General features: G+C 38.6%; 3 protein-coding genes across 5 annotated transcripts; 1 reads left to right on the forward strand and 2 right to left on the reverse strand.

Moving 5' to 3' along the window:
- Positions 1-3,058: 3,058 nt before the first annotated feature.
- LOC122870728 (zona pellucida sperm-binding protein 3-like) lies at positions 3,059-7,028 on the reverse strand. Its single transcript, XM_044185115.1, has 8 exons — positions 6,604-7,028; positions 6,371-6,474; positions 5,359-5,462; positions 4,841-5,015; positions 4,509-4,626; positions 4,342-4,424; positions 4,097-4,230; positions 3,059-3,936 (listed from the first exon to the last, which is right to left on the reverse strand). The coding sequence occupies exons 1-8, from the start codon at positions 7,000-7,002 to the stop codon at positions 3,890-3,892; spliced, it is 1,164 nt and encodes a 387-aa protein (XP_044041050.1). The 5' UTR covers positions 7,003-7,028; the 3' UTR covers positions 3,059-3,889.
- Positions 7,029-7,159: 131 nt separating this feature from the next.
- cnpy4 (canopy FGF signaling regulator 4) lies at positions 7,160-9,951 on the reverse strand. The gene is made up of 6 exons (XM_044185116.1): positions 9,732-9,951; positions 9,425-9,551; positions 9,003-9,099; positions 8,761-8,883; positions 8,264-8,381; positions 7,160-7,757 (listed from the first exon to the last, which is right to left on the reverse strand). The coding sequence occupies exons 1-6, from the start codon at positions 9,814-9,816 to the stop codon at positions 7,627-7,629; spliced, it is 681 nt and encodes a 226-aa protein (XP_044041051.1). The 5' UTR covers positions 9,817-9,951; the 3' UTR covers positions 7,160-7,626.
- Positions 9,952-11,347: 1,396 nt separating this feature from the next.
- LOC122870727 (calpain-5-like) lies at positions 11,348-24,917 on the forward strand. 3 transcript variants are annotated; one of them, XM_044185112.1, is made up of 14 exons: positions 11,348-11,513; positions 12,069-12,361; positions 15,232-15,415; positions 18,049-18,180; positions 18,301-18,512; positions 18,929-19,121; positions 19,227-19,420; positions 19,807-19,884; positions 20,761-21,187; positions 21,266-21,388; positions 21,489-21,685; positions 22,311-22,429; positions 23,468-23,604; positions 23,685-24,916. In XM_044185112.1, exons 3-14 carry the CDS (start codon positions 15,251-15,253, stop codon positions 23,880-23,882), a joined length of 2,175 nt encoding a protein of 724 aa, XP_044041047.1. In that variant the 5' UTR covers positions 11,348-11,513; positions 12,069-12,361; positions 15,232-15,250; the 3' UTR covers positions 23,883-24,916. The 3 variants fall into 3 exon arrangements, with proteins under 3 accessions (XP_044041047.1, XP_044041049.1, XP_044041048.1); XM_044185114.1 differs by having other exon boundaries at positions 23,706-24,909; XM_044185113.1 differs by lacking the exon at positions 12,069-12,361 and having other exon boundaries at positions 23,685-24,917.
- The last annotated feature ends 510 nt before the right edge of the window (positions 24,918-25,427 follow it).

Consider the following 25,427-nt stretch of genomic DNA (forward strand, 5'->3'; position numbering starts at 1 on the left):
GGAAACTTTCCCAGAGAAAGCCATAAAGCTGATTGATGACTTCCCTCGAGGAATGTTTCCCCAGGTGTGCTTTGTGTGTGTGTGTGCGTGTTTGAGCATGTGTGTGTCTAGTAGTTACAGTGCAGTTAAGAAATGCTATCCTTGGACGCAGGACAAGTGCAATAAAGTAAATTGAGGGGTGAAATAGCACGTTTATCCGTCAATATTGCTCTTTGGCAGTATAAACACAAAGACACAAGAGAATTCAATGAGCTGAGATGGGAGTGGAACTAAATTGTTACCATTTAATGAATGATTTAAATAACACAAATACTACTTGATAACAGAAATCGTCCCTAAAAATGATATTAAAAAAATGTTTAACTGCTTAATAAAAACTTCGGGTGGTCCTTGACAGGTGCTTTGCGCTGCCAAAGTTTGCACCCTGCAGCTAAGAGTGTGCTAAGAGACTCAAAACATAATAAACAAAATACCATGGAGGTGTAATTATAAAAGTCAACATTAAACCACTGTGACAGAATAAGAGCAGATTTCACAATATGGGTGTTTATTTGATGGATTAGCTATGCTTAAATATCTAAAGTGCTACAATATGGCATTGTTCTTTGGTTTAATGATCAGGTATGAACATGAAGATGTAATATATAGAAATAATATTTTTTGCATCCACAGTCTACACTTGTTTCTTAATTACTGATGCAAAGAAACACCACATATTCTTTAAAAAAAATCTCAAATGTATTTTTTTATGCTACGAATGGGATTATGTTCTATCCTGAAAAATAGTTCTAAACATATTTACAAGAAGAATTAATACTGGAAGGGAAAGATTTACTGCAAAGGTGCAGAAAGAGATAAAAGTAATCTACCCTGGTGTATGAAAATATGTGGAAACTGATAACAGAATATAGTCAGCATGAAGGAAAGCAATGGAATCTAGACTTATAAAAGGCTTGAGAAACAAAGTTATTCAAAAACTGAGTCAACTAAATCAAATGTTTTTCTCAATATAATGAATAAGGCAAAAGGTAACAGTAAATTAATTTGGAAGAATATAATAATCTTTTAAGGAGTGTCCCAAATTTTCAACTCAGAGCAAAGGAAATATGAAGTGAAGACAATGGGTGTACCGCACCATTTAGTTTATATATTAATGATCTCCCACAACAGTGTCATGGGATAGAGTTGCGAATGTATGCATATGACACTGTTGTATACACATGTGCAAAAACAGCTGAGCTAGCATCTGTAAAGCTAACTGCTATGGAAATGATTACACAGCAGCAATAGGTAAGACAAATGGTACGTTTTTCTGCAAAACAAATATGCAGCCCCTTAATTTTTACATTCTTAACAAGGGTTGAAAAGATTGATCAAGTTACTGAATTTAAATATCTTGGAGACTGTCAAGTGCAGACATACTATGTTTATATTCAAGTGACAAAGACTTTTAGCAGCCATAATAATTATGACCAGAGAAAAGGAGGAAGCCAGATGAAGTTGTTATAAAGCGACAAAGTCATGTATGGAGGAGGTTGAGGTGGATGGATGGTGCAACAAAACATCGGACTTTAACATTGGAGATCGCTGTTTGTTTAGTTTCTAACCGACAGTCAACATTTTTTTTAAAGCATGACCACGATCGTTCCCTAACTTCAACTGAGTTTTTATTACTCATCGTATGTATGTTATAATTGTGACGTGCCAAGGGACTGCAGATTTATATTAAATTGTACATGGTCCCTTACAAATAAATGCCTAAACAAGATCTGTTGGGCCAAATAAGGTCCTGGAGGAAAGGTGACGAGGTAAAGAAATAACTGCCACATTAGTTCTTCCTTCATTGTGTTACAGTTTTCGGTCTTTTCGAGCTGATGTTTTCCTTCAAGCCTTTAGCACAGCAGCATCTTCTGAAAAACTTTAAAAATTAGCACAATTCAGTGTGTGTTCGACTTTGGGATATCAAGGCTGAGAGGCTGTAAGAAGATCCTCTATTAACTTGGAGATGAATCTCATATGTCCTGTCCATTTCAGGGATCCCCCCCCCCAAGTAGATCTTCAAGGAGATCATGTTTCCTCCCCTCTGAACTTCTCCAATGCATACTGCAGTATGGAGAGGAAGGAAATGATGAACAGACAAGTCCTGCACCTTGCAACAGGCTTCGATTTTGATCTGGATGATCATCTCTGGACACTAAAATGGATTAAAAACAAACTAAATGGCATTGTTCTCCCTCAGAAATCTACACATAGCATTTTATTGCTGGTAACTATGATGATTTGTTTTTGGTGTTTTAATGCAACAATTAAGATGTCTTTAAAAAAAAACAGCAACCTTGATTGATGGCTTTGGCTCTAAAACATGGTTGGCAAAAAGAGCCAAGAGTGGAAAATCATCCTGGTTGCCATGAATCCAAATGAAATGTTTTTGTTTTTCCAAGTTTCCCTCACTTTGTTTCTGAAGTGTTGACAGGTGCTGGGTAGAGATGGGGAGCGGACTGTGGTTCTGCACTGAAGGAAAACTCACCAATAAACCGCAAGTTAACCTGCTGCATTTAAGGATCAACGGTCAAGTGAAACAAGTGTTTTACCTTCTGCTTATGATGATATAACAATACCTTGTCCTCAAAGGGAAACAGGTAGATGACAAATAGCTTGTAGCAAGCTAAAAATCCAGAAATTCCAACAGGCATTTGGTAGCAAAAAGGGTCTAAAGATGCAGACCAGGGACTTTTGTTAGCCACGAGCAACCACCTGTTTGTACATAACAAGTTTTTGTCCATTATTCACCTTTACCAATTAAGTAATAGCACAAAAATCAAAGCAGTTCTTCATTCTTCTTTAGGAGCCAAAAACATTCCTTGATCCTTTTGTTTTGCAGTTAATTGAGAAACAAAGTGGAAGTAATGCAGCTTATCAATTAAAAAGGAAACAAAACTGAACGCTGTGTCCAATAAAAGATTAAAAATGGAAGCTTCCACAGGAACAAAATCACTACCAAACATCAACACTATACATCTTGCCTGTGAAAAACAGGATAAAAATATTGTATCATTCATTCATTGTGTTGTTATTGTCTTGTATTGGTGTCTAGCAGCAGTTTTATCATCAAAGGAAGTCGCACGTAATACATTTCAGAAGAGTGGTGTTGACAGATGTTGACAATAATATGTAGAAAGCACATTGATATTTCAGATGCATCTGCAGGTTTAGTCTGCAATTAAAACATAAAGGGTGAAAGCTCCAGCAACACATATTAGTAAGTATAAAGAACAATTTTACTGTCAGACTGATGTGTTTCAGCTTGTGCTCATCATCACTCAACACTTTACAAAGAGTCAAGTGTGATGATGAAGTTATTCCTAATACTACAAGTGCTGCAGAGTTTTGACTCTGTAAGACTACCGTCTCTTCTCCATGCGCCTGAAGTGCTAGCACACTATTTAATTTCCAAAATATCAGTTTTTTAAATTGTCTATATCTGATATTATTGTTGGGTATTTTATTCCATTCTGTTTTTTTGTGTTATTTTAAAATTGACTTTGACTTGATTTTTTCAAGCATGTAAAGCACTTTGTAACTTTGTTTTGAAAAATGCTGTATAAGTAAAGTTTGTTATTGTTATAATTATACTTATTATAATTACTATTACTATTATTACTATTACTATTACTACTATTACCATTACTACTATCATCATCATCATCATCATTATTATTATTATTATTTATTGTAAATGGTGAAGTTGTGCCCCCATTCTAGTCTACACATAAAGACAAAACAAGTGAGACTACGTTTAGTTTTTCTTACATATCACATTTTTACTTAATTTTATTTAACTCAATTACTTAATATCTTAATACAGATATTTTCCCACTGTAGTCAGCTTTCAGGGGAGAAATATCACTGGACCCAAACTGGTTATCCTGTGCAGCTCTGCAAGGAGAGAAAATTTAATTTAACATAAATGAACTGAGTTAATTTAATCAGATGATCATTTTATGAATCACAAACTTCCTGTTTGTTTTTTTTTTTATATACACACAGTATTCAGTACTAAATACAGCTTGACTAGTATAGGTATTAGATGCAATACCAGTTTGTCTGTGCTTTGTTTTGCTCCTCAGTGCCCTCTTGTGGTTTGACTTGGCACTGCCGCTGCTGTGATTTGTCCCTTTGACCCTGCTGCAGCTCTCACAGACACGGTCATCACCTTCCACTGACTTCCACCTGAAGGATAAAAAATATTTGTGTCATATGTTTTTCGTAAGTTTGGCATTTCATTTTTAAAATGGTGGACAGAAAGATGAGGGATGAAACAGGAGTTATGATGAAACCGACCTCCCACTCATGAAAGAACAAGCCTTTTTCACTGGGTCCTTGTTTGAAATGGGCTCTGCTTCCAGGTAACATGTTATATATATCTACAGGAGACAGTATGACATGTTGAGGCATTTTTCTTTATACTGTAATTCATATATATAAAAACATGTGAAATCAGTGCTGACAGTGTGTCTGTGGTCCTGGCGGAAGAGGAAAGGTTCGAGTTGAATCTGGAGGAGTTGGTCCTGGACTCTGGGCAGGAAACGGGAACTGGAGCCGTGCAGCTGGGAGTCTGTAAAACATCTGCAAAGAACGGACATATCCTTATCAGATTTAACGTCTGACCTCAGCATTATTACATAAGTAATTTGGGTGCATTTTATAAGAATGGGATACAGAAACTGGACGGATTCATGCCGGGCAATGTGGGCCATCAAAATGCATTCAAAGGAAGTAGTTTTCATTTGGAAAATGAATTAGAGGAACCACGGCAGACATTAAAGATACAAGGACTCACCCTTGGTGGTCTATGAAGGGGTATCTGGGGTAAGAATTCACATCTGGGGTCAGAGTAGCCACACAGCTTTCTACATACAGACGAAGAGGAAGATGAAGGTGATCTACAGAGGCCTCGATGTTGACCGTTTCACCCAGGAAGTAAACAGATGACTTTCTCTCACTGCTCCAGTCATCTGAGGAATGATAAGACACACCAACAAAAATATTTGTGAGTTCAATGTGGTTCATTCAGGGAAATATCCTTTTTCTTTGCCTATGAGAACTATGAGAAAAGAGGTCTTGCATTTGGCTATTATGGATAAGAAATGTTTTTGTAGTAATACTATTTGATCATTATCTTATTTTATATGTAAATTTCACCACAAAAACCTAAAGTTACACATAGGAACAGGTTGTTACAACACTCGCATACAATGCAGGACATGACCTCATCGTCCTCAGTAGTTTCCTTGGCCCTGTTTGTGAGCCTTTGTTTCAAATAGGTCATTTTTAGAGACCAGACCGAAACCAACTCACTCGTCATGAGCCTGAGGTGAAAGTCCAGGTCGAGATGCGTTGACTGGATGGAGGTCAGGGTACTCCAGGTTGGCTTCAGGGCGCTGCTGCTCACTGCGTACCTCCTGCAAGGTGGAGAGGTTCGAACGAGGCAACATAATCACTTCAGTGAGCATTTCTATTCCAGAAACTAGTGGGAAACAGGAGGAAAATTAATAATCGATTGTAGAAATTACCCAAATAAAGTGACTAATTCATAGCACATGAATGTAATATGTAACATTAAAATATTATTTTTTATTAAAGCATAAGTGAGTAGTGTGGCCATCTTCAGACTACCAACTGCTGGTAAATAAAGTAGGTTTTGTGAGGTTTTTGATTTTGCATTTCCTCCACTTTAACACCTTGTTCGCCTGCCTCAGCAGATCTTCACTGTCTTGACTCCAGCTCGTCCAGAACTCTGCAGTCAGACTTTTAACGAAAACTGAACAGAGATCACACATTACACCGGTTTCTCCATTAGCTCCATGTCATTTAAAAACATTTTTTTTACTCTTTAGCTTAGCTTTAAGGTATTGTTATGCCCTTAGGTCTTCAGAACGGGGATTTCAGTCTGCTTTGTCCCATCACATTAAAATTGCATTGAGAAGGGATTTCTTCAGGGCCAGTATACACAGGAGGAGGAGTGATTGCAGAAAAACAAAAAACGGCTGAAAACTAAAGGAGATCTTTTTTTTTTGCTGTTGTTGATCCTCGACTCTGGAAAAAACTCCTGCAAAGTCTCAGAGATGCTTGTGGCTTTTTCTTGATTTTAGAGCTTTTACTTTGTAGGTTTTACACTTATTTCTCATTGTTTTATACAATAAAGAGTGTTCTCTGTCGTCTATCTCCCTCTTTCCCTGTTAAGCACTTTATACCTTCGACTTTGAAAAGTGCTACATAAATAAAGTTTGTTTGCTATTCTACCAACTATACACAGCATCAGCAACACATATATAAAGCTCTGGAGACCATTTTGTGTGTGTAAATGCACCTTTCATATTCACACTGGACAGGAATAGCAGCTGGCTCTCCAGGTGATGTTGGAGGAGGAGAGTACAGCAGTAGGTTGTTGTACAGCACAGCACTCTGGGTGAACTACAGGTTTAAAGACACACAAAGCATTATCAATGATAAACCACTAGATGGCAGCATAAAGCAACTGAGATCCACATAACACTCCTGGCTTGCTGACATTATATTTTCATTATTAAGAGGCTCACCAACCATCACATTACTCCCACAGTCAGTCAGAGGCGCTATGATGACGTACTCCCCATTTCCAGACACTTTGGCTGTGCAGTGATGTTGCACGGCACTGACAGGTCCAAGCCTCAAGTGCTTGGGCTCCACAGGCAGGCGAGGGTCAAACAGATACGCTTTCATCACAACCTCAATGCTGTCCTCATGACATTTCACCACAAAGGCCTTGACCTTGTGATCTCCAGCAGGATCCCCAAAGCGAGAGTTTGGCTCGTTTAACTGATCCAAAGAGTTCGCTTCAAGGGTGGCCAAGTCGGAGAAAGACAGAAAAAGAGGTTTGGTTTGATAAGTGTAGCACCAAATTGTCACTATTTTAGACAGAAGATATAGAGAAACTGTCAAGTACACAGAAATAAGAGGCATTGTGGTGTTGCGTTGAAAACTGCTCTTTTGATAAGTTTCTTAGTGTGGCTGTCAACAGGAACACACCTGAGACTGATCATCCTTTATTGGTGACTGCAGCTGTAACAATCGCACGGGTTGACTGACTGACTGCTTTCAAATCAGCAACATCCATAAGTGTTATTAAAAAAAAAGCATTTTATTCACAATGAAAAAACTATACATATTGCATTTAAAGACTGCACTTTGGGGTACAAAAATACTGACTATACTGTACCATATGGTGTTGGTATAGAGAGAGATGTAACAGCGTTTACACATAATATAACAGTGGAAGTCTCAAACATTCATTGTAAAGGCTTGAAACCTTAATCCAAATAACTGAGTGTTTAAAAAGATGCTACAGTTCTTAGACATCATTCATATAAAAATAACAGGAGAAATTTAGTGTCTATAAAGCATTATTTGACACTATTATAACTCCCAATGTAAACTGTACTAAAGGTTTGAACCAAGATTTGGCACCAGAAATAAAAAGTGAAAACGGTGTCACAATACAAGATTTCTTTGCAGTTTGCCCACCAAAAGCTAAAAACTGAGGTTATTCCATTGTCTTCTGCATTTATCTTTTTGAAAATGTTTTCCTCAAAGCTCCCCAGCGTCGTGCGTCTTTCCATCCTCCTCATTCGCTCCCTCCTCTTCTGTGCTGTCGTTTTCTGCCTCCTTGGCCCCTCCTTTGGTCCCCATGTCTCCTTTCCACACCTCCTTTATACATTCTGAGGGAGGCAGAGAAAGAAAAAAAAAAAAAACACACACACAAGTAAGACGAGGTTTGAGCTACAGTTTATTTCCTGCAGAGGGAAGAGTTCACCTTTGACTGAACACACTTTTATTTAATAGCCTTTTAAAATGAAGCCCCTTTTTATATTCAACTGTGGGTTTTTTGTTGTCATTCTGTTTCTTTATTTGGTCTTTCTAACTCGTGATTGGAAAAGTGCTCTTTCAGGAAGGCGCTCTACACATAAAGTTTATGATCTTCACGACACATAATCTCACATCTTTTGGTCAAGTTAAGGAATGCATCTCTTTTTACGTTGTTTGACAAATCAGGGACAGAAAGGTTTGACATTAGAATCTAAATTTCTTCATTAAAAAAGGTCATTAAAAGTATGTGTAGTGAGAACGTTGGAAGAGACTTCTGCAAACACATTCCCAAGCTGAAGTGACTTAAAAAAAAAATTCAAAGCAGCATTAGACCACTTTCTTTCTTTGGGCCATCTACCTTGCTCTGATGTCTTGAGGACGTGGTTCGCACAGAGGAAGTTCTCCAGCCTCTGGTCCTGATGATGGAAGTACCAGTCCTCCACAACTTCCTCATACTGCTCCAGCATCGTCTCACACTGAACAACACAGGTGGTCAAAAGTAGGTGCATTACTATATACATTTTTAATGTAGCGTTAACAAGGTGTTTCTTCTGGTTACAATTACTGAATAAAATGTCTTCCTATGAAATATTACTTTCATAAATAAAGTGAATGAATAAACTATTAATTTAGGTTACACTGAGGTTTGTGAATAAATAACTTCTGCACAGTTTTCTTTCATGTGTCATTCACTTGACAACATGTACGTGATACATTTACATACAACCTTTTAAATTTAAACACTGAAAAGTTTTAATGTGTTTCAACAGTTACAGCAGGCAGACAGGCACACACACACACACACACACACACACACACACACACACACACACACACACACACACAGCCTCCTACCTGTTTTTTCATGTCCGACACCTCTACAGAGGGTTCGTCCCACAGCTCATACGGCAGACCCAAATCCACTTTAACCCCTTTGTGGACCAGGTTCTTCAGAGTCGTCATGGTCTGACTGGCACCCTGCAATACATACAAACCAGCAGTTTGCTACACAATTTCAAATAAATTAGCAAAGTTTTGGGGTAGATTTGTCTTTTAATGTGGAATGTACTGAATGGGCAACATGTCAACAACTTCACCTTGGCGTATCGGAGGCTGCCAGGCCTCTCTGCATGAACATTATACTGCAAGATGCGTTCACATATGTTGTCTACAGCCTCAGTCAGCCGCGTTTCCCTGCAATCAGAACATAGGTTTAAATGCTGGCCTTACACACACATAAGCCAGAGTTGCAGGCTTTCTAGCAGTTTAAATAATGCAGAGCGTGATTTACTAGAGATTTAACATAACGCTCAGTTAACTAGTCATGGGGAATACTACTCCACTTATGAAATCAATTGTTAAATAGAATTTGTGATACTGGAGTCCCCAGCGATGTGGACTGACTGCATTTACAGAGAGCTCTTATCCAAAGCAATCTGTAAAGCAGCACTTACAATTACACCACTCCAGGGTATCTTCTCTTCATATTAAAGTGATAATTCCCACAGAGTTAACTTACGAGGTGTTGTATTTTATTTTTCTCCTTCTCTTGCCTGTGTCCAGCACTTCTCCAACCTCCAGGACTTCTTTGGAGCGACCAGTTTTCTCCAGAGCATCCTGCAGCTCTACTGTCAGAAACTTACACACTGACAGCCGCGAGAAATACGAAAATAAGAAATAAGAAAACCTTATTAACTATTTTGTATTTATGTACATGTCAAAGAGTGTAGGCAGACACTCGAGGACAAAAAAATTATGTGCCACACCGCTGTTATAAAGCCACATAAATAGCATCATAACTAGCTAGTGTCACGTCTTCGTCCTACCTTCGCATTTATTCGGCAGTCTCTCGTCCTCCTGTGCTGTAACACAACCGCAGACACAAAATAAAACCAGTATAAAAAGATTCATTGCAACAGTTGGCTCTTAAACCTGCAGAAGAAATATAAGTTTCACATCACAGCAGCCACATCGGCATTTGTGAAGGCGATTTGCCACTGCGCATGCGTAGTGTATCCAAACAGACAGGACTAGTTGATGCCTGGTGGTTGGATTTCAGGGAAGATTGTCGATAGAAAAGTATTCATTTATTACTCATTATTTTGCGGTTACAGTGTTTACATTGTTTGTTACATCTACTTGTTTTAGTTTTACCAAAGGATCGTTTAACATTTACCTCAACATTTGTGCTATTATTCGTGTGGTATATGATTGCTATTGTGTTTTGAGTAAAATTACAAGGTGAAATCGACAGAAATAGACACATTTACTGGGTTCAGAGTTCATGGTTAGGATAGTTGGGAAGAACTCGTACGAAAATCTGATATATGGCCATATATGAACGTGTATATTAGCCTACATAACGTTTACATAGTATATATGGACATAGTTTGATCCAAATCTGTTTTCATATATGCAGTATAAAAACGTATAGTATCTGCTAGAATATGTATACATGTATATGTAGCAGAAATATTTGTTTGGTACATATATAATATTTATGTAGAAATACATGTATTATTAATATATTAAATCTAATACACTTGGAAACGTGCTAATATATTCAATATTAAAATATGACATGTTAATAATGTTCCTACTTAATAAGTATAGAACTATGGCTATATATTAATTAATATAAGTAGTATGTATCTCACAGGGATAATGAAGCATAGGTACATATTTTCAGTTTGTTTACATTTGAAAATGAAATTATGTTATCGTCTACAGTGAGATATGTTTTCTGTTACACAGAGGTAAGGGAGATAACGCTGCAGTATTTAAAAATAAAAGTAATCTACCTCTTTATGTAATAAAAAGTATAAAACCAGTGTAATGCAATTTCAAGTAGCACATACAAGAAAATTCCATATTTTGGGATATTTGTCGAACAGTCACCTCACAGTAAGGAGGTCCTGAGTTGGAATTCATTCATTCATAAATTAATTTATCAACAAAACAAAACATATTTGGAAATACTCCCACATGTTTTATATGGAAAGATATTTAAAAGAGACTACACTGATGGTGACACAAGTGGACTTTATAAATATGAATATAATAAAAGCAGAGCCTTACTGGATGTCATTGTGCTATATACTTTTATTCACATGTTGCTATGTCAACAGCTTTTCATTGGTATTGAATTTGGCCTCTTTGGAGTCTTTGTCAGTGTTTCTCAAAAAGGCCAATCTGAAATGAAAAAAACGTATTGCTTTATTAGTTATTTAATATTAATCCTAGCAGCCATTGCATTCATTTAGCTGAAACGGGCTTATCGGCACTGAGTTGCTGCTTCAGGTTGATCACGCAGGAATGGGGGATAATTCGCTTGATATTTGGCAGTGAGGTGGTTAAAATAGAAGGAGCTTGCCGCTTGGTTTCTCAGGTGTCAGGGGCAACACACTCGACAGCAACAGATACTCCAGGAGTCTGTAGAAGAGAAGGTAGAGAGGAGAGGAGGGGAAGAGGAGAAGAGACCAAAAAGATAAGGCAGAAAACCACAAGAGAGGGAAACCGTAGGCCATGTTAATATGAGGACAGGAAAGAAAAGTGGAGAGATACGAGGATGAGGAGAAGAAAAACCAACCAGAAGAGCACAAGCAGCAGTGAGTGACAAACACACATGCACACACACACTCCTAGAAAACATATTTGCTTATGTTCTCCAGCAAGCAGGCGTCAGAGGATAAAGTGTTCATCTTAAGTGTCTGAAACTCAAGAGTGACTGCAGTAATTGTAGTATATTATACTGGTGGGAGGCTTCCATGCTATAATTGTGTGTTATGTCACTTTGCGAGGTGACTGTCTGTCTATTGTCTGTGTGGAGGGAGATAAAGTTACACAGCGGTGTCACCCTGCTCTGTGTGTCACGGCTGCATGCACATGGACACACACACACACACACACACACACACACACACACACACACACACACACACACACACACACACACACACACACTTGTGCATCAGCTGTAGAGGCTATTATGTACACAGACACACACACACACTTAGACGACACACGGTCATTTAAGATGGTGTCAAGGAACACTTGCAGCACTCACATCAAGCTGTACTTTTATCCTGCAGCATCAGTTTTCATTTTTGCATTTTTGTTTTCACTTACATTTCTCTGATATCATTTCATTTTTTTCCTCCAAGTCCAGCGAGACAAATCTCTAAGATGACACTGAGTTAAGTAACTGGTGGAGATGAATCAAACGCTCCTGACAGATTCAGAGGGCGGAAGAAGAAAGTGTAGGTCAGCTTTTAACAGCTGAGACGAAGAAGAACAAGAGGAAGGAGGTGCCAAACAGAGCATGTATGATTGTCTCTGAAGAATTAGGATTTCCTAAATCACCAAAGGAGGACATGATCCTGGATCCACCCCATGAGCTCAAGGAATTGTTTTATCTCTGGAAAGCAAGTGGATAAACTTCTAGTCTGACTTTAAGGTATAGAATTTACCTGCAGTTTATATTGGTGCCACTAACAACAAAGGGTATACAACTCACTCTCAATGAATATATAACCCGTGACTTATCACAATCTGGTGCATGTAATACTAGATTGTTTAATGACTGATACTTTATGGACTCATGTGGCTCAAAATGACTATAGAATAAGGTCAAATCACAGGACTGGAACACCTTTAATACACAGACTAACACTAGACAATAATAAGTGTCTAATGTTTTCTGATGCTGTCAGGGGAAGTTTAGATCAGTAATGATTGTACATGCTGGAGTAAAACTTCATATTTTCATATATTTAAAATACTTTATCATTGTTCAAGAAACAAACACAGCTCATTTTTCATTTATAAGAAAATGTCTCTTAAATTATAGCTGTGAATGTACACTGCAGTCAATTTATAGCTGTTATCTCGCAGTTAAACAAATTAGCTTTAAGTGGATAAAAGCTTCTCAGACGAGTGCTTTGTGCAACAATGAAAGATTCTTCACTTCTTACACAAACTGTGAAACTGCCTGTAAGGATGTTCTTTTGTTTATACATGTTCAGTTCAGCTCCGTTTTTATTGTCCTGCATGCAGCATAGCAAACACAGACACGTCAAAACAGAGTCATCACACAGCAAACGGAGTAAAAAATCAATAATTGAAAATGAATACATAATAGCAGTAAAACTAATAAACAAGAACACATTTAAACAGGTAGAACCAATAGAGAGTGAAATTAAGTGATTTGTATTGCACATAATAAAAATAAATGTTTGAATCGGCAGTAAAGGCAGCAGCTGTTGGCCAAACCAGAATATACAAGAATCTCGGCACCATCATGTCATTCTGCATGTTTGCGAAAACTGAACCAAACTAAACCAACAAATCCAAAAACATCCAATAAAACACATTTCTGTCATTTCTTGCCACTGGATGTGTTCAAAATACTCAGAAACCCCAACAAATTGAAATGACTATTAGTTAACATTTGACATTAACTGTGACTTATTATTCATGATTGATGGTCTGTTTCTAAGTGATCATATGACCTCATAGAGCTTTGATCAAATAATAATATTGAGCCACAAGAATTCATGATATTTATCTGCATTTGGTTGCTGCATTCGATAAGTCATGAATTTGTTATGCATTCATTAATCATGGATTGTGAATGAGTGTTAACTTCATATGTTTTCCTCCTGTTTATGTGTCTCTCTGCATAAATCTGATACAAGAAAAACAAAACCTCGCTGATAATTGATGACATTGCCCCTTGTGGTATCTGCAAACCCAAGCACCTGCAAGGTTCCATCTCTGTTTTTCCTCTCTGCACAGCAAGGCCCTGAGTTGACCTTGCCATGAACACACACACACACACACACACACACACACACACACACACACACACACACACACACACACACACACACACACACACACACACACACACACACACACACACACACACACACTGCTGACTCAGGGACCCCAGCAGTTCATATCACTGATGACTAAAACGGTACTATTACCTTACTGCTTCCCTCACCCAAGCCCCCCAGTACACACACACACACACACACGCACACACACACACACACACACACACACACACACACGCACTGACCCTGCAGGACCCCCCTGCTACCTCTGCCAGGAGCTATGTAACCCTTTAGATGTCCACAGCCATTGTACACAAACACAAAATTCAATGTTTGTTGTATTTGCAGTGGTATCTAACAAATTTAGGCTAATTCAATGTAAAAGCTGATCTCAGTAAACAGTAAAAGAAATGTTGCAGGTTTGGTGCAGGATGTCACATTCGCAAACACATAAGTGGAACTTATTAACTTATTAACCCAAAGCAACTCATTTTATTTTAAAAGCTATATTACATATATTAATTTTGTGTTTAATATTAGTCAGTGTAGCCTGTGTACAGTATGTGCTTCTTATGGTACTGATTGTTATTAGTCAGCCTTAAAACATATTACACACTAGCATATTATTAGCAGATTTAAACAAATCACTGTTCTGATAAACTATGTAAACAAAGATATTCAGTGTTTAAATTCTGAGCATTAGGTATGAATTCTCTCAGGTTATGTATTTAAACAAAGGAAGTTTTGTAGACTGCAGTGTTTGCTATAGTACCAGCAGTTGCCTTTGTGTCTGACAAAAGCCTAAATGGCAGAGTGGTTGTGTGAACGTTTTGTCGAAACGATTGGTCAAAACTAAATGACTTTTCATGATCTCAGAGTTTGTGTTTACAGGCTGACAAACGACTCCTCCCGTCAGTAAAGCTAAACTATGACTATGAGAGATATTTGAATATCTGTCAGAAGAGATTGCAGATACAATTTTCCTATTACAGCTGACAGATGTTTCTCTTTAGTGTTATTAATCTTAACTGTAATTCCACTGATAGACTTTGGGACATTGCTGTTTAAGTTGAAATGGATATAAAAGTGTAGTTTAGGGTTTCCCCAGTTTGGACTCCCATTTCTATTTGTGAACATTTTGTGCCTCAGCATCTTTACAGTTTTTCTATCTTCTTGTGTTAAAAATCATTATGACGTGTTTTTCCCTCAGAGTGGAAAACTTGAAACAACATTTAGATTATCACAGGACATTACAACGATCAGTTGTAAGCCATAACAATAAAAAGTGAGAGGTTTCATTAGGTACATTAGGCCTTAAATGAATACAGCAGTTAATTTGTAAAAACTGAACAATTAAATTAATAAAATTAAAAGAAACCTAAATGATTTGCATGCTTCAGTGTAACCCCATCCACATCTGAGTGGCCATGTACATATGAACTCTTCATCCGTCCCATTTCTCTTCTTCTCTCAACCTTCCCTAAAGCCTCTCCTCTCCGGCCACAATGCCTGAACGAGTAAACAGTTTTCAGGGTCAAAGCTTTCACAAGCTGAGGCGGGCCTGCTTGCGTCGAGGTGCCCTCTTCAAGGATCCCCTGTTCCCCACAACTGCCCAGTCCCTCTTCTACAAGAGGGAGACCCCGCCGGGACTGACCTGGAAGAGGCCGAGGGTGAGTGATATTAAATGGATTTATGAATTCTTTATTTTAAACATCTGCATTGCCACATTTTCCTGTAGCTCAAACCAGTTCAAACAACAACAAAGAGTTATTTTACAAATATATCTCCTCTCCTCCCACATCTAAATCGAGTGGCTGGCTCAACATGTTACATTTCCATCAGATTAGGGTTAATTAAAGCACTTTCTATTATAGGAGAGGCGTCAGGCAGTGAAACCTTAGCCCTCAGGGAGCAAGTGGCGCGTGCTGCTGATGGACTGCTCTGTTGGTGTGTGTTTATACAGTTGAGTTTAGAAAAAGCAGCAGCCAATTTAAATAGTCCAGGTGTTTTTAGCACGGTGTTAAGATGGGTGTAGCTGTGTATAAGTATAGGTGTTTATTGTGGCTACAGCAAAGCCAAGCAATAAAATGGGAGATTAAAGTCAAGGTCAAATTATTTATTGTCCAGTGTCACTGGCCAAAAAAATATAGTTAATAGTGCAAGGACTTGTTAGGAAATGGATTGTGTATGTATAAACAAAAAGTGTCATTATACAGTCAATAACAAATGTTTTATTTTAGTAGAAATGCATAATATACACTACAAAAAGGAGTCAAAATAAGCATTTTTATCACAGGAGATGGCTGCTGTTTTCCAAATGTCTTTTGTTTCCAATCTGGAAGCGTTTTTTTCAGTCAAAGATAACACACAAATTTGTATAAAATTGGAGATGTTAAGTCAAAACCCCAAAAGCTTTTCCCCTGAAAGCTGGAACCAAAACAAATGTTTTTCATACCACTTAAAATTTCATTTAATACCTTTTTCCGTCGTACCGGTCAAAGAATTACAGAAAACCAATAGGGACAACAAGGCCTACAATTATTAATTAAGTACATGAATTTATTGACATTTATATCACATTTTTGTTGGTACTTTCCAGCTGTTTATAACAACAATTCCTAATAAATTAATCAATTAACGTGATCTGGAGAAAATGAGAGAAAATTAAGGTTTTGAATATTTTAAATTAAATAAAGACTTTTTAATACTTTTAAAGGTATTTTCTTTAGGAAACTGAATTCAATGCTTTTAAAGAGTTTTCAAGACCAACAGATGCCCTGAATTCACCACGTAATCACACTGTACCTAATAAAGTCAGTTAAAAATGTCTGTGTAGTATGATCAGTAGTTCATGAAGTTCATTCAGTATGTGAGCCAAACCTTTCAGTGCTCTTAATGTGAAACCCTGCTGGAAATTAATTTGCTTGATTCAGGGTTTAAGAGAAAGGGTTAGCATGCATAGGTAAGCATGTATCAACAGAGAGTTGGATGTGACATCTGTCGCCTCTCTCTGCTGACACACACACACACACACACACACACACACACACACACACACACACAGAGAAACTGCATCCACTCGCTCTTACATTAACTGTCTACTTCACAATCTAGGTGGCCTCATACTTGTTATGAACTTGATATCATCTGAAGGAAGGTTCATATCTTGTTTGGAATTACATTTGAAGGGATTACGACCACTGAGTGTGTATTTTCCTGCGTGTGTGTGTGTGTGTGTTTGTGTGTGTGTGTGTGTGAGTGCAGCAGCACTTCTACTGTTACCTGACTCTGTCCAAATGGAGATCAACAGGTCCACACAGACAGGATCTGTCTCCTCAGCAGTGCTCTGACACTCATCTCACAGGCCTCATAAAACACTGTGACGCTACTAACTGCTGCAATCATTAATCAGAGTTTATTTAAAGCTACTATATAATCAATATTTTCATATTAACAATGGATCAAATGACTGTGTGTAATGTGAAAGGGTTCACTCGTAGTGATAAGCCCACAGAGAATTATCATACTACTCTACAGTTCCTCTCAGTTCAATGGAGAATTTTAGCGTTTGTTTTTGTTTTTGTATGGAAGCCCTGAGGGGCAAGTTTCTAAGTCTGATCTAAAAAAAAAAATCTCTCCTGAGTTTATCACTTAAAAACAGGGAGAAAAAAAGTTTCTAAGTTCCTTACATTTTTATTTCATCTGTGAGACAGGTGGGGGAAAAAAGTTTTGCCCAGTGAAAAAGTTTTGGCAGGTTAAAACATTATTTTTTTGTGTTTGTTGTTGTAATACTTATTTCGGCCACAAGAGGCTGAACCACTACACAATGTTCTAAATAGGACTCAAATCATTCATGTTCCTGACAAAAATACTTTTTTTCACCTGTGAAAACAGGTAACTAAAGTAAGAAAATGGATCACCAGAAATTTTTTCTCACTTGCCTCTCAGGGCTTCTGTCTAGCTGTTTACAACAAAAATTATTTAAAAACCCACTGTACACTCTGCTCAGCACCAAACGACAAAGTTAGTGACAATAGTGAATGTAGTGTAGCATTTAGCAGCTAAAGAGCTAGATATTTCCCTCAGAAGTGAGTGGAGAGCAAAATAGAGCTCAAAGTAGATTAAATATTGGTCTTACATTTGTCAGGTGGGCAGAAACATAACTTCAAATGAATGCTAATGTTGCTACTTGTCTGTTCGAGGTGTAAACAAGCAACTGTTGCTGCCCCCAAGTGGCCAAAAAATCAAATAATTCAGGTTTAATGTGTCTTTTTGATGTCTTCTTCTTTTGATCAAACTCCAGGAGATATGTAAGGACCCCCGTCTGTTTGTTGATGGCATCAGCACTCGTGACTTGCACCAAGGCAGCCTGGGTAACTGTTGGATGGTGGCTGCCATTTCCTGCTTAGCATCTGAGCCATCTCTGTGGAAGAAGGTTGTGTATTTGTGTTCCTTCCTCCTTTTTCCTCCTTGCCACCCGTCATCCTTTCTTTCTTGCTTTCTTCTTTCCCTCCTCTTTTCCTTTATTCATAGCTTAATCTCCCTCCTCTCCCAGGTGATCCCCGACCATGTGGAACAGGAGTGGAATCCAAAGCATCCTGACCTGTACGCAGGAATCTTCCATTTCCGGTTCTGGCGACTTGGCTGTTGGATGGATGTAGTTGTGGACGACCGTCTGCCGGTTAACGGGGATGGAGTGCTGCTCTTCTGCCGCTCAGCCACACCACGAGAGTTTTGGAGCGCCCTGCTGGAGAAGGCCTACGCCAAGTAAGGGCTCTAGGACCACCTCTACCCCTCCTCAGGACTTAGTCTACTCTCAGTCACCCTCTTGTTAGTACTATATGTATTTAACAACTACAAACACATAGTACGTCCTGGCAAAACACCATTCTCCCAAGTAATTATGTCTACATTGGATGATTCTACACCTTGCAATTTATGTCCAGTGCCAACTCAGGAAGTAGTGTGCCCCGAATGTAATGAGTGTAAGTTGGGGTGGTGGATAGTTGTGAAACCCGTCAGAAATCGGCAATTAACTTAAGCCTTTATATTAACTGTCACCACAATCTTTCCCTTTCTACTTCTTGGTCTTCAAAACAAACACCTGTGGAGCGGGACATGGAAAAGGGAGAAGAGGGGCACAGCCGTTAATCACTCAGTCAATCTATCTGGTTACTCTTTAGGTTAAACGGCTGTTATGAGGCCCTGGAGGGAGGAAACACTGCAGAGGCACTGATCGATTTCACTGGTGGGGTTTCGGAGCCCCTCAGCCTGGACCATGAGGCCCTCAGCCTGCACACTGACCAGAGGAGGGCGTTCTTCCAGGTGCTGGCCAAGTGCCACGAACGCAAAGCCCTCATTACCTGCTCCATACGGGTAGGGCCTAATATCTCTGAGCATCTTAAAACAAAAACGATGTGTAATATGTTATAAATGTGGTGACTAAGATAAATTAAGTTCAGTGTATTTTACATTTCTCAGCCAGCAGAGGGGGAGACAGTGGAGTCGGTGCTGGACTGTGGTCTGGTACGAGGACACGCCTACGGGATCACAGCAGTAAGGAAGGTGAGGCTGGGGGAAAAGCTGCTGAAGACAGGTGGGATGTCCCGACTCTTCATGGTGCGCATGAGGAACCCGTGGGGGACCACAGACTGGACGGGAGCCTGGAGTCAGGGGTGAGGGTACTGAACTTTGGCTTCATCTGCCACATGTCTGACTGCTGAGTACATCATTCATTTTGCTGGAGCTGTGGGAATAAAGCCTCTGCTGACATTTAACAGTGTCAGTCTGTTATACAACATTTTATAGTGCCACTACAACTTTTTTGGACAATTTCTGACATTTTACAATAGTTTTGGAATTGTTTTATGAGGGGACATCTGTCATTTACATTATGGAAGTCTGAGAAACTCTGAAAATGGCCAAAACGGACCCATAAAGGTTTCCAGAAGTTGAAACACTACTTGTATTTTTCATATGTCATTTCCAGTGTGTTGGACCTTGCAGCTCTGCATTTTTTTCTTCTGCCTTTGACATTATTGTCCTTGCACGCCGCCTGCAGGTCGCAGCAGTGGCAACAGATGAGTCGTGCAGAGAGGGAGAAGATGGGCCTCATTGTTCGAGACGTCGGGGAGTTCTGGTAGATTTTCATTCTTTATTATTTGTTTGGATCCACATTGTCTTCCGTAACGTAGCTGCTAGTTTTCCTGGTGTCCACATAAAATAATAAATAAAAAAAACACAATTTAAATGAAACAATACAAACCTATACAACAAACCTAAAACTACCAAAAATCAACAATAAAAAGAAACCAAGAAAAAACAACAATAACTAAATCAAAGTTACATTCATGTGCATTACAGCCTCTTTTTTAACTTTTAACTTTTTGGATTTTACTTTTGATCAGTGGTGGAAGAAGAAATCCGGTAATACCACAGTGTAGAATTACATTACATACATTGCATTCCAAACCTTACTTAAGTAAAAGTACACATACACAGTACACAAACATATTAGCTTCAAAATATACTTAAAGTACCAAAAGTAAAAGTACACATTCTGCAGAATGGCCCATTTCAGAATAATATACATATTACTGGATTATAATTATTGATGCATAAATGTGTTCATCACTTTAATGTTGCAGCCGGTTAAGGTGGAGGTAATTTTAATCACTTTATATACTGCTGGGTAGCTTAACCTATAATAAATGCATCATAATTTATTAGTTGATTTATATTTTATATTAATAATCTCAATCTAGAATCAAATAAATGTAGTGGAGTAAAAAATACAATATATGCCTCTGAAATGTAGTGGAGTAGAAGTAGAAAGTAGCATAAAATGGAAATACTACAAGTCATTTATGTATGTCACACACATCAGCATGGAAAGAACAATGGAGAATTAATGTGGCTGCTGTAAAATAAGATTTAAAAAGTGGGCACGTAGCATGATTTATATCCATATATCTTGTTATTCTCATGCTAATTTATTTTCTCTGCTTTTCCTCAGGATGGAGTTCAAGGATTTCTGTCACTACTTCACAGATGTGGTGGTGTGCCGGCTGGTGGAGAGGGCTCTGCTGTGGCCGAGCTCTCACTGGAGGGAAGTGCGGCACTATGGGGAGTGGGGTCCGGCTCCCACTTCCCCGGGAACACCTCCATCCACCGTCCTCCACGGCAACCACACGCTGAGCTTGGGGAAGAGCAACAGCAAACCCGGAGGGACCAAGCAGCGAGGTAACTGGAAGGAGGCCAGACTTGGGGAGAGTCAGCAGGAGGGAGGGAAAGGAGGAAGGTGTCAGCGAGATAAGGCTGTGAAAGAAGTGACAAAGGAAGATGATAGTGGAGAGGTGGGAGGATGGGAGGCACAGACGGATAAGAGGAGTCGATGTGGAGGATGCATCAACCACAGAGACACTTTCCTACACAATCCACAGGTAACACTGAAGTGGAAACTCTAAGTATTTCGATGAGTGCAAGAATTTTGAACATGATTTTTCTTTCTGGCTTTCTAGTTCATGTTTGAGGTGAAAGGCAAAGAGGAGGAGGTGCTGATCTGTCTGCAGCAGGAGGACAGGAGGATACGGAGGAAAGACGGGGAGGGAGAAAACCTGCCTATCGGCTTTGAGGTGCTGAAGGTGAGCAGTTCATGGACCGAAATGTGAACACACACCTTTTAAATTCCCAACACAAACAAAAAAAAATCCCTTCCCTGCTGCCCTGCTTGTCGTGGCCCAGGTGGAGGTGAACCGCTGCAGCCGGGTGCAGTGTGTGGTGGAGCAGGCGGCCAGCTCGGTCTACATGGACTCCCGCAGTGTGACGCTGAAGGGGACTCTGGCTCCAGGCCGCTACGTCGTGCTGCCCACCACCTTCCTGCCAGGCGCCACGGGACGCTTCCTTCTACGTCTCTTTTCCCATTCCCACGTCCAACTCAGGTGTGTGACACAGTGTGTGTGTATGTTTGATAGTGGCAAAAAAGTTGTTTCTTAAAATATCTACACCTAAAAATATTAGGTCAACATAACAGAACGTCACACAGAACGTTTAGATCTGTGATGCTGCGTCTGGTATCTTCTGTTGAATGAGGTTTGAATGAGAAATGGAAACTGCTTCAAATGCTTTCCAGAGGATTTTATCCCCAATGTTTGAAACAACAAATGTAAAAATTTAAATTAAATGCAGATTAAATCACTGTGGTGTTATATCAGTTTGCATAGATACAGTGCATGTATTTATATATATAATACTTTATTGCAAGAGTGCATAATGTAGATTTACACTTGCTTACATATGATGGTATTCATAATTCTAGCACTCTTACAATATTTGTATATTTTACAATGGAAGAGAAAGCCAATGAATAAACAAAAAAATAACATATAATCACTTAGGCCATCAGTTTAACGTTGAACTGATCAGCACTGTTACTTCTTGAATATATATATGAAAATATATATTGTATATATGCATATATATATATACAGTAACAGTACGTTTCTTACTCTCAGATTTAACTTAATCTGTTCCTCTTCAACCCTCATGCCAATCTTTTTTGTGTAGGGAATTGAGGGAGGATTTGCCGTCTCCCTCTGTGTTCCAGTGTTTTCTACCTCAACCCACTTTGGTGACCACAGTCCACCTCCGCAGGGCGTCAGGACTCAGCTCTCCCAAACAGACAGGTGGCTTAGCACCAGAACACATCTCCTGCAGTTTAACGGATAGAAGAGGGAAGAAAAAGTCAGAAAAACACACCTGGGGGCGCACACTTGTTGCTTGCATGTAGCTTTCTTACCAATGAACCAGCGCTAAACATCTGTTTTGTATTTTTGTTAGTCTCTTAATGACATCTGTCAAATTGACATAATTTCAGAAAGCTCCTGCATGAATGTGGTAGCGGACCTACTTCTACTCAGAGGTGGAAGAAGTATTCAAATCTTTGACTTAAGTAAATGTACCAACACCGCAATGTATAAGTACTCCACTACAAGTAAAAGTCATTCATTTGAAATCTTAAGTAAAAGTACAGAAGTATTATTAAAAATGTTCTTAAAGTATCAAAAGTGAAAGTAATTGTTCTGCGAATTGTATATTATTATATTTTACATTATTATATTATTAATACTGATGAATCAAATGCACAACGTAGCATTAAATGAAGCTAGTTTACACTAGCTTATACAGTGAAATTAGCTAGTTTAGTCCAGTGGTTCTCAACCTAGGGGTCATGCCCCTCTAAAGGGTCACAAAATAAATCTGAGAGGTCATGAGATGATTAATGGGAGAGCAAAGACTGCAACACAAATTTCTAATAACATGTTGGACTTTTCTCTAATCTTTGATTTTTTGTGAAATATTGGATAATTTGACCTCTTTGGGATTTGAACTGTTATTTAAATTAAGCCATCTGAAAGGTTTAAATGGGGAAAAGTCCCATCAACAAATCATAGACATCTGAGACACGACAATGAGGCCAAACTAGACCAGCCTCTGGCTTAATCTTTAATTTATTGTATTTTATAAACTGATCATATATTTTTTTTAATGTACAATCTTAATCTGAAAAGTAACTAGTAACTACAGCTGTCAGATACATGTAGTGCAGTAAAAAACACAATATTTCCCTCTGAAATGTAGTGGAGTAGAAGTATAAAGTTGCACAAAATGGAAATACTTAATAATTATTTACACCTTGTTGTGTTGTGTGTTATGGTCCACAGCTCCAGATGTGTACGCCGTAGTGCGCTGTGAGAATGACACCATAAGGACGCGGGTTTTCAAGGCGGAGGGAAACCCTGAGTTCAACCTCAGAGCCCTCTTCTACAGGAGATACCCCAGCACACACATCTCTATTGAGGTTTGACACATTCATATTCCCTCATACACACACACACACACACACACACACACACAGATAATATGCACACACAATCCTAGGCTACGTCTTGTTGTGTGCAGTTATGGAGCAGAGGTCTGCTGTGGGACTCGGAGGTCGGCGGGGCTCGACTCCAGACGGCGGAGTCTGAGAGGAATCAGAGCCGTGTGATTGAGCTACGAGGCGGCCAGTCCCGCTCAGGATACCGACGGTGCATCTACGTTGAGACGTCCTCCAGCGTCTGCCTCACAGACTTGTGAGAGCATCGTCTGGTTGCCCTGGTAACTACATCAAGCCATGGCAACCGCAGTCCTCTCAGGTGGAAGTTGATGGACAAACAGCAGTTCTGATGAACTAATTCATAAACCTCGCGTGTTTGACAGATCCTAAAAATATAAACAACAAAGGTGCTTTAGTTGCATTGACACATTTTGCACTTATAGAGGTATTTCAAATTAAAACTGAGTAAATACTGTCTCAGCAAAGTGACTGTGAGTGAGAGTAAATTAAGTTGTTATTATTTAAAAGATGTTCTGTGGTTATCTGCTGGACAGATATGCAGGTCGACCTTCGTGACTTCAGCAGTCTTTAAAAAAAAACTAACTGCTGCCAAAATATGTTTTTTGTGTGTTATTATATTTAATATATTATTAGTTCTGTTGTTGTCATGTGTTTTTTTTTTGCTGTTGTTGTTGCTGTCATTAAAACGGTTGTAATTTTTACAATTATTATGTAAATATTCATTTGCATTTGTGTTTTGAAAACATTTTCTTAAGATTAAATAATTGTGTGCATGTTTTCATTTTCATTATTATAGCTAAATATCACAATTTATTAAAGTCAATTTATGTCATGTTTAAATTATTAAACTGATACGACACACACTTTAGCATTCAGCCCAGACAGATTTGTTGCAACAGGTTTGCATTCCTGCACATGTCTCTTCATGAAATTTTGCTGACTTCACATGGCCTCCTATCTTTAGGTGATTAGACAAGACGAAAATGAGTAGACAGAAAATGTGCACTATTGAAGTGTGAGAGTGAATGTTTGAGCATAGATGGCAATGCAAAGGCAGAAATGTTGCATTTTGAGATGTTGTGCTCGTCTAACCTTAAAATCAAACTTAAAAAGAGAAAATAAGAGAATTAAAGAGCATGAACATTTTGCTGATATACTCTTTTACAAAATTACATTTCTACCTTTTTAATCATATCAAGATACACTGTCACAGACTTGACTGCAACATTACTGCAGCTGATACCATTCAGGGGAATGCAGTGTAGCCACAGCTGTATGTGGCCAAACCATAGCTCTGTTTCAATGCAAAACTATGCAAACATAAGAAAAAAAGGCAACGGCTCATTCAACCATTATCTGCTCTCGTTTGACAGCATTTGTTTATCATGAGTCTGAGCCTGTTATATGTGAGTGCTGCTTTTGAAAGTGAAGGATCTTAAACTACCGTGACCTGTGTTTGAAGTGCGTTTTTAACTGTTGCACATGTTTTTATAACTCAGTAAGGTTTTAGTACTTTGGTGCAATCATACTGTGATACTTTATTTCTATTTATCCATCTATTTGATCTGCATTTCGTGCCACTTTAATAACTTTTACAGCTTAGATTTTTCTTTTAGACTCTTAGATGCCTCAAAGGTTGAAAAATCTCCAGTATTTCACATGAAAAAAGCTAAATTTAGAGATATAAACAATTTTTATAAAATGATTATTTTTAGCTATCCCCCGTTAATCATCTTGACTCTACAGATTTATCTTGGGACCTCATGTGCAGTGGTTCCCAGGCT

This window comes from Siniperca chuatsi, linkage group LG22, assembly GCF_020085105.1.
Source record: "Siniperca chuatsi isolate FFG_IHB_CAS linkage group LG22, ASM2008510v1, whole genome shotgun sequence".
NCBI lineage: Eukaryota > Metazoa > Chordata > Actinopteri > Centrarchiformes > Sinipercidae > Siniperca > Siniperca chuatsi.

Excerpts from the sequence above, each read along its gene's own strand:
- LOC122870728 (XM_044185115.1), bottom strand. The coding sequence starts at position 7,002 with ATGCCTCTTATTTCTGTGTACTTGACAGTTTCTCTATATCTTCTGTCT. Across the intron at positions 5,463-6,370 it reads GTCCAGTGTGAATATGAAAG|GAGGTACGCAGTGAGCAGCA; the intron begins GTGCATTTACAC and ends TCCACCTTGCAG. Across the intron at positions 4,425-4,508 it reads GCCAGGACCACAGACACACT|ATATATATAACATGTTACCT; the intron begins GTCAGCACTGAT and ends TGTCTCCTGTAG.
- cnpy4 (XM_044185116.1), bottom strand. The coding sequence starts at position 9,816 with ATGAATCTTTTTATACTGGTTTTATTTTGTGTCTGCGGTTGTGTTACA. Across the intron at positions 9,100-9,424 it reads AAAATAAAATACAACACCTC|GGAAACGCGGCTGACTGAGG; the intron begins GTAAGTTAACTC and ends TTCTGATTGCAG. Across the intron at positions 8,884-9,002 it reads GCAGCCTCCGATACGCCAAG|GGTGCCAGTCAGACCATGAC; the intron begins GTGAAGTTGTTG and ends TATGTATTGCAG.
- LOC122870727 (XM_044185113.1), top strand. The coding sequence starts at position 15,251 with ATGCCTGAACGAGTAAACAGTTTTCAGGGTCAAAGCTTTCACAAGCTG. Across the intron at positions 15,416-18,048 it reads TGACCTGGAAGAGGCCGAGG|GAGATATGTAAGGACCCCCG; the intron begins GTGAGTGATATT and ends ATCAAACTCCAG. Across the intron at positions 18,181-18,300 it reads AGCCATCTCTGTGGAAGAAG|GTGATCCCCGACCATGTGGA; the intron begins GTTGTGTATTTG and ends CTCCTCTCCCAG.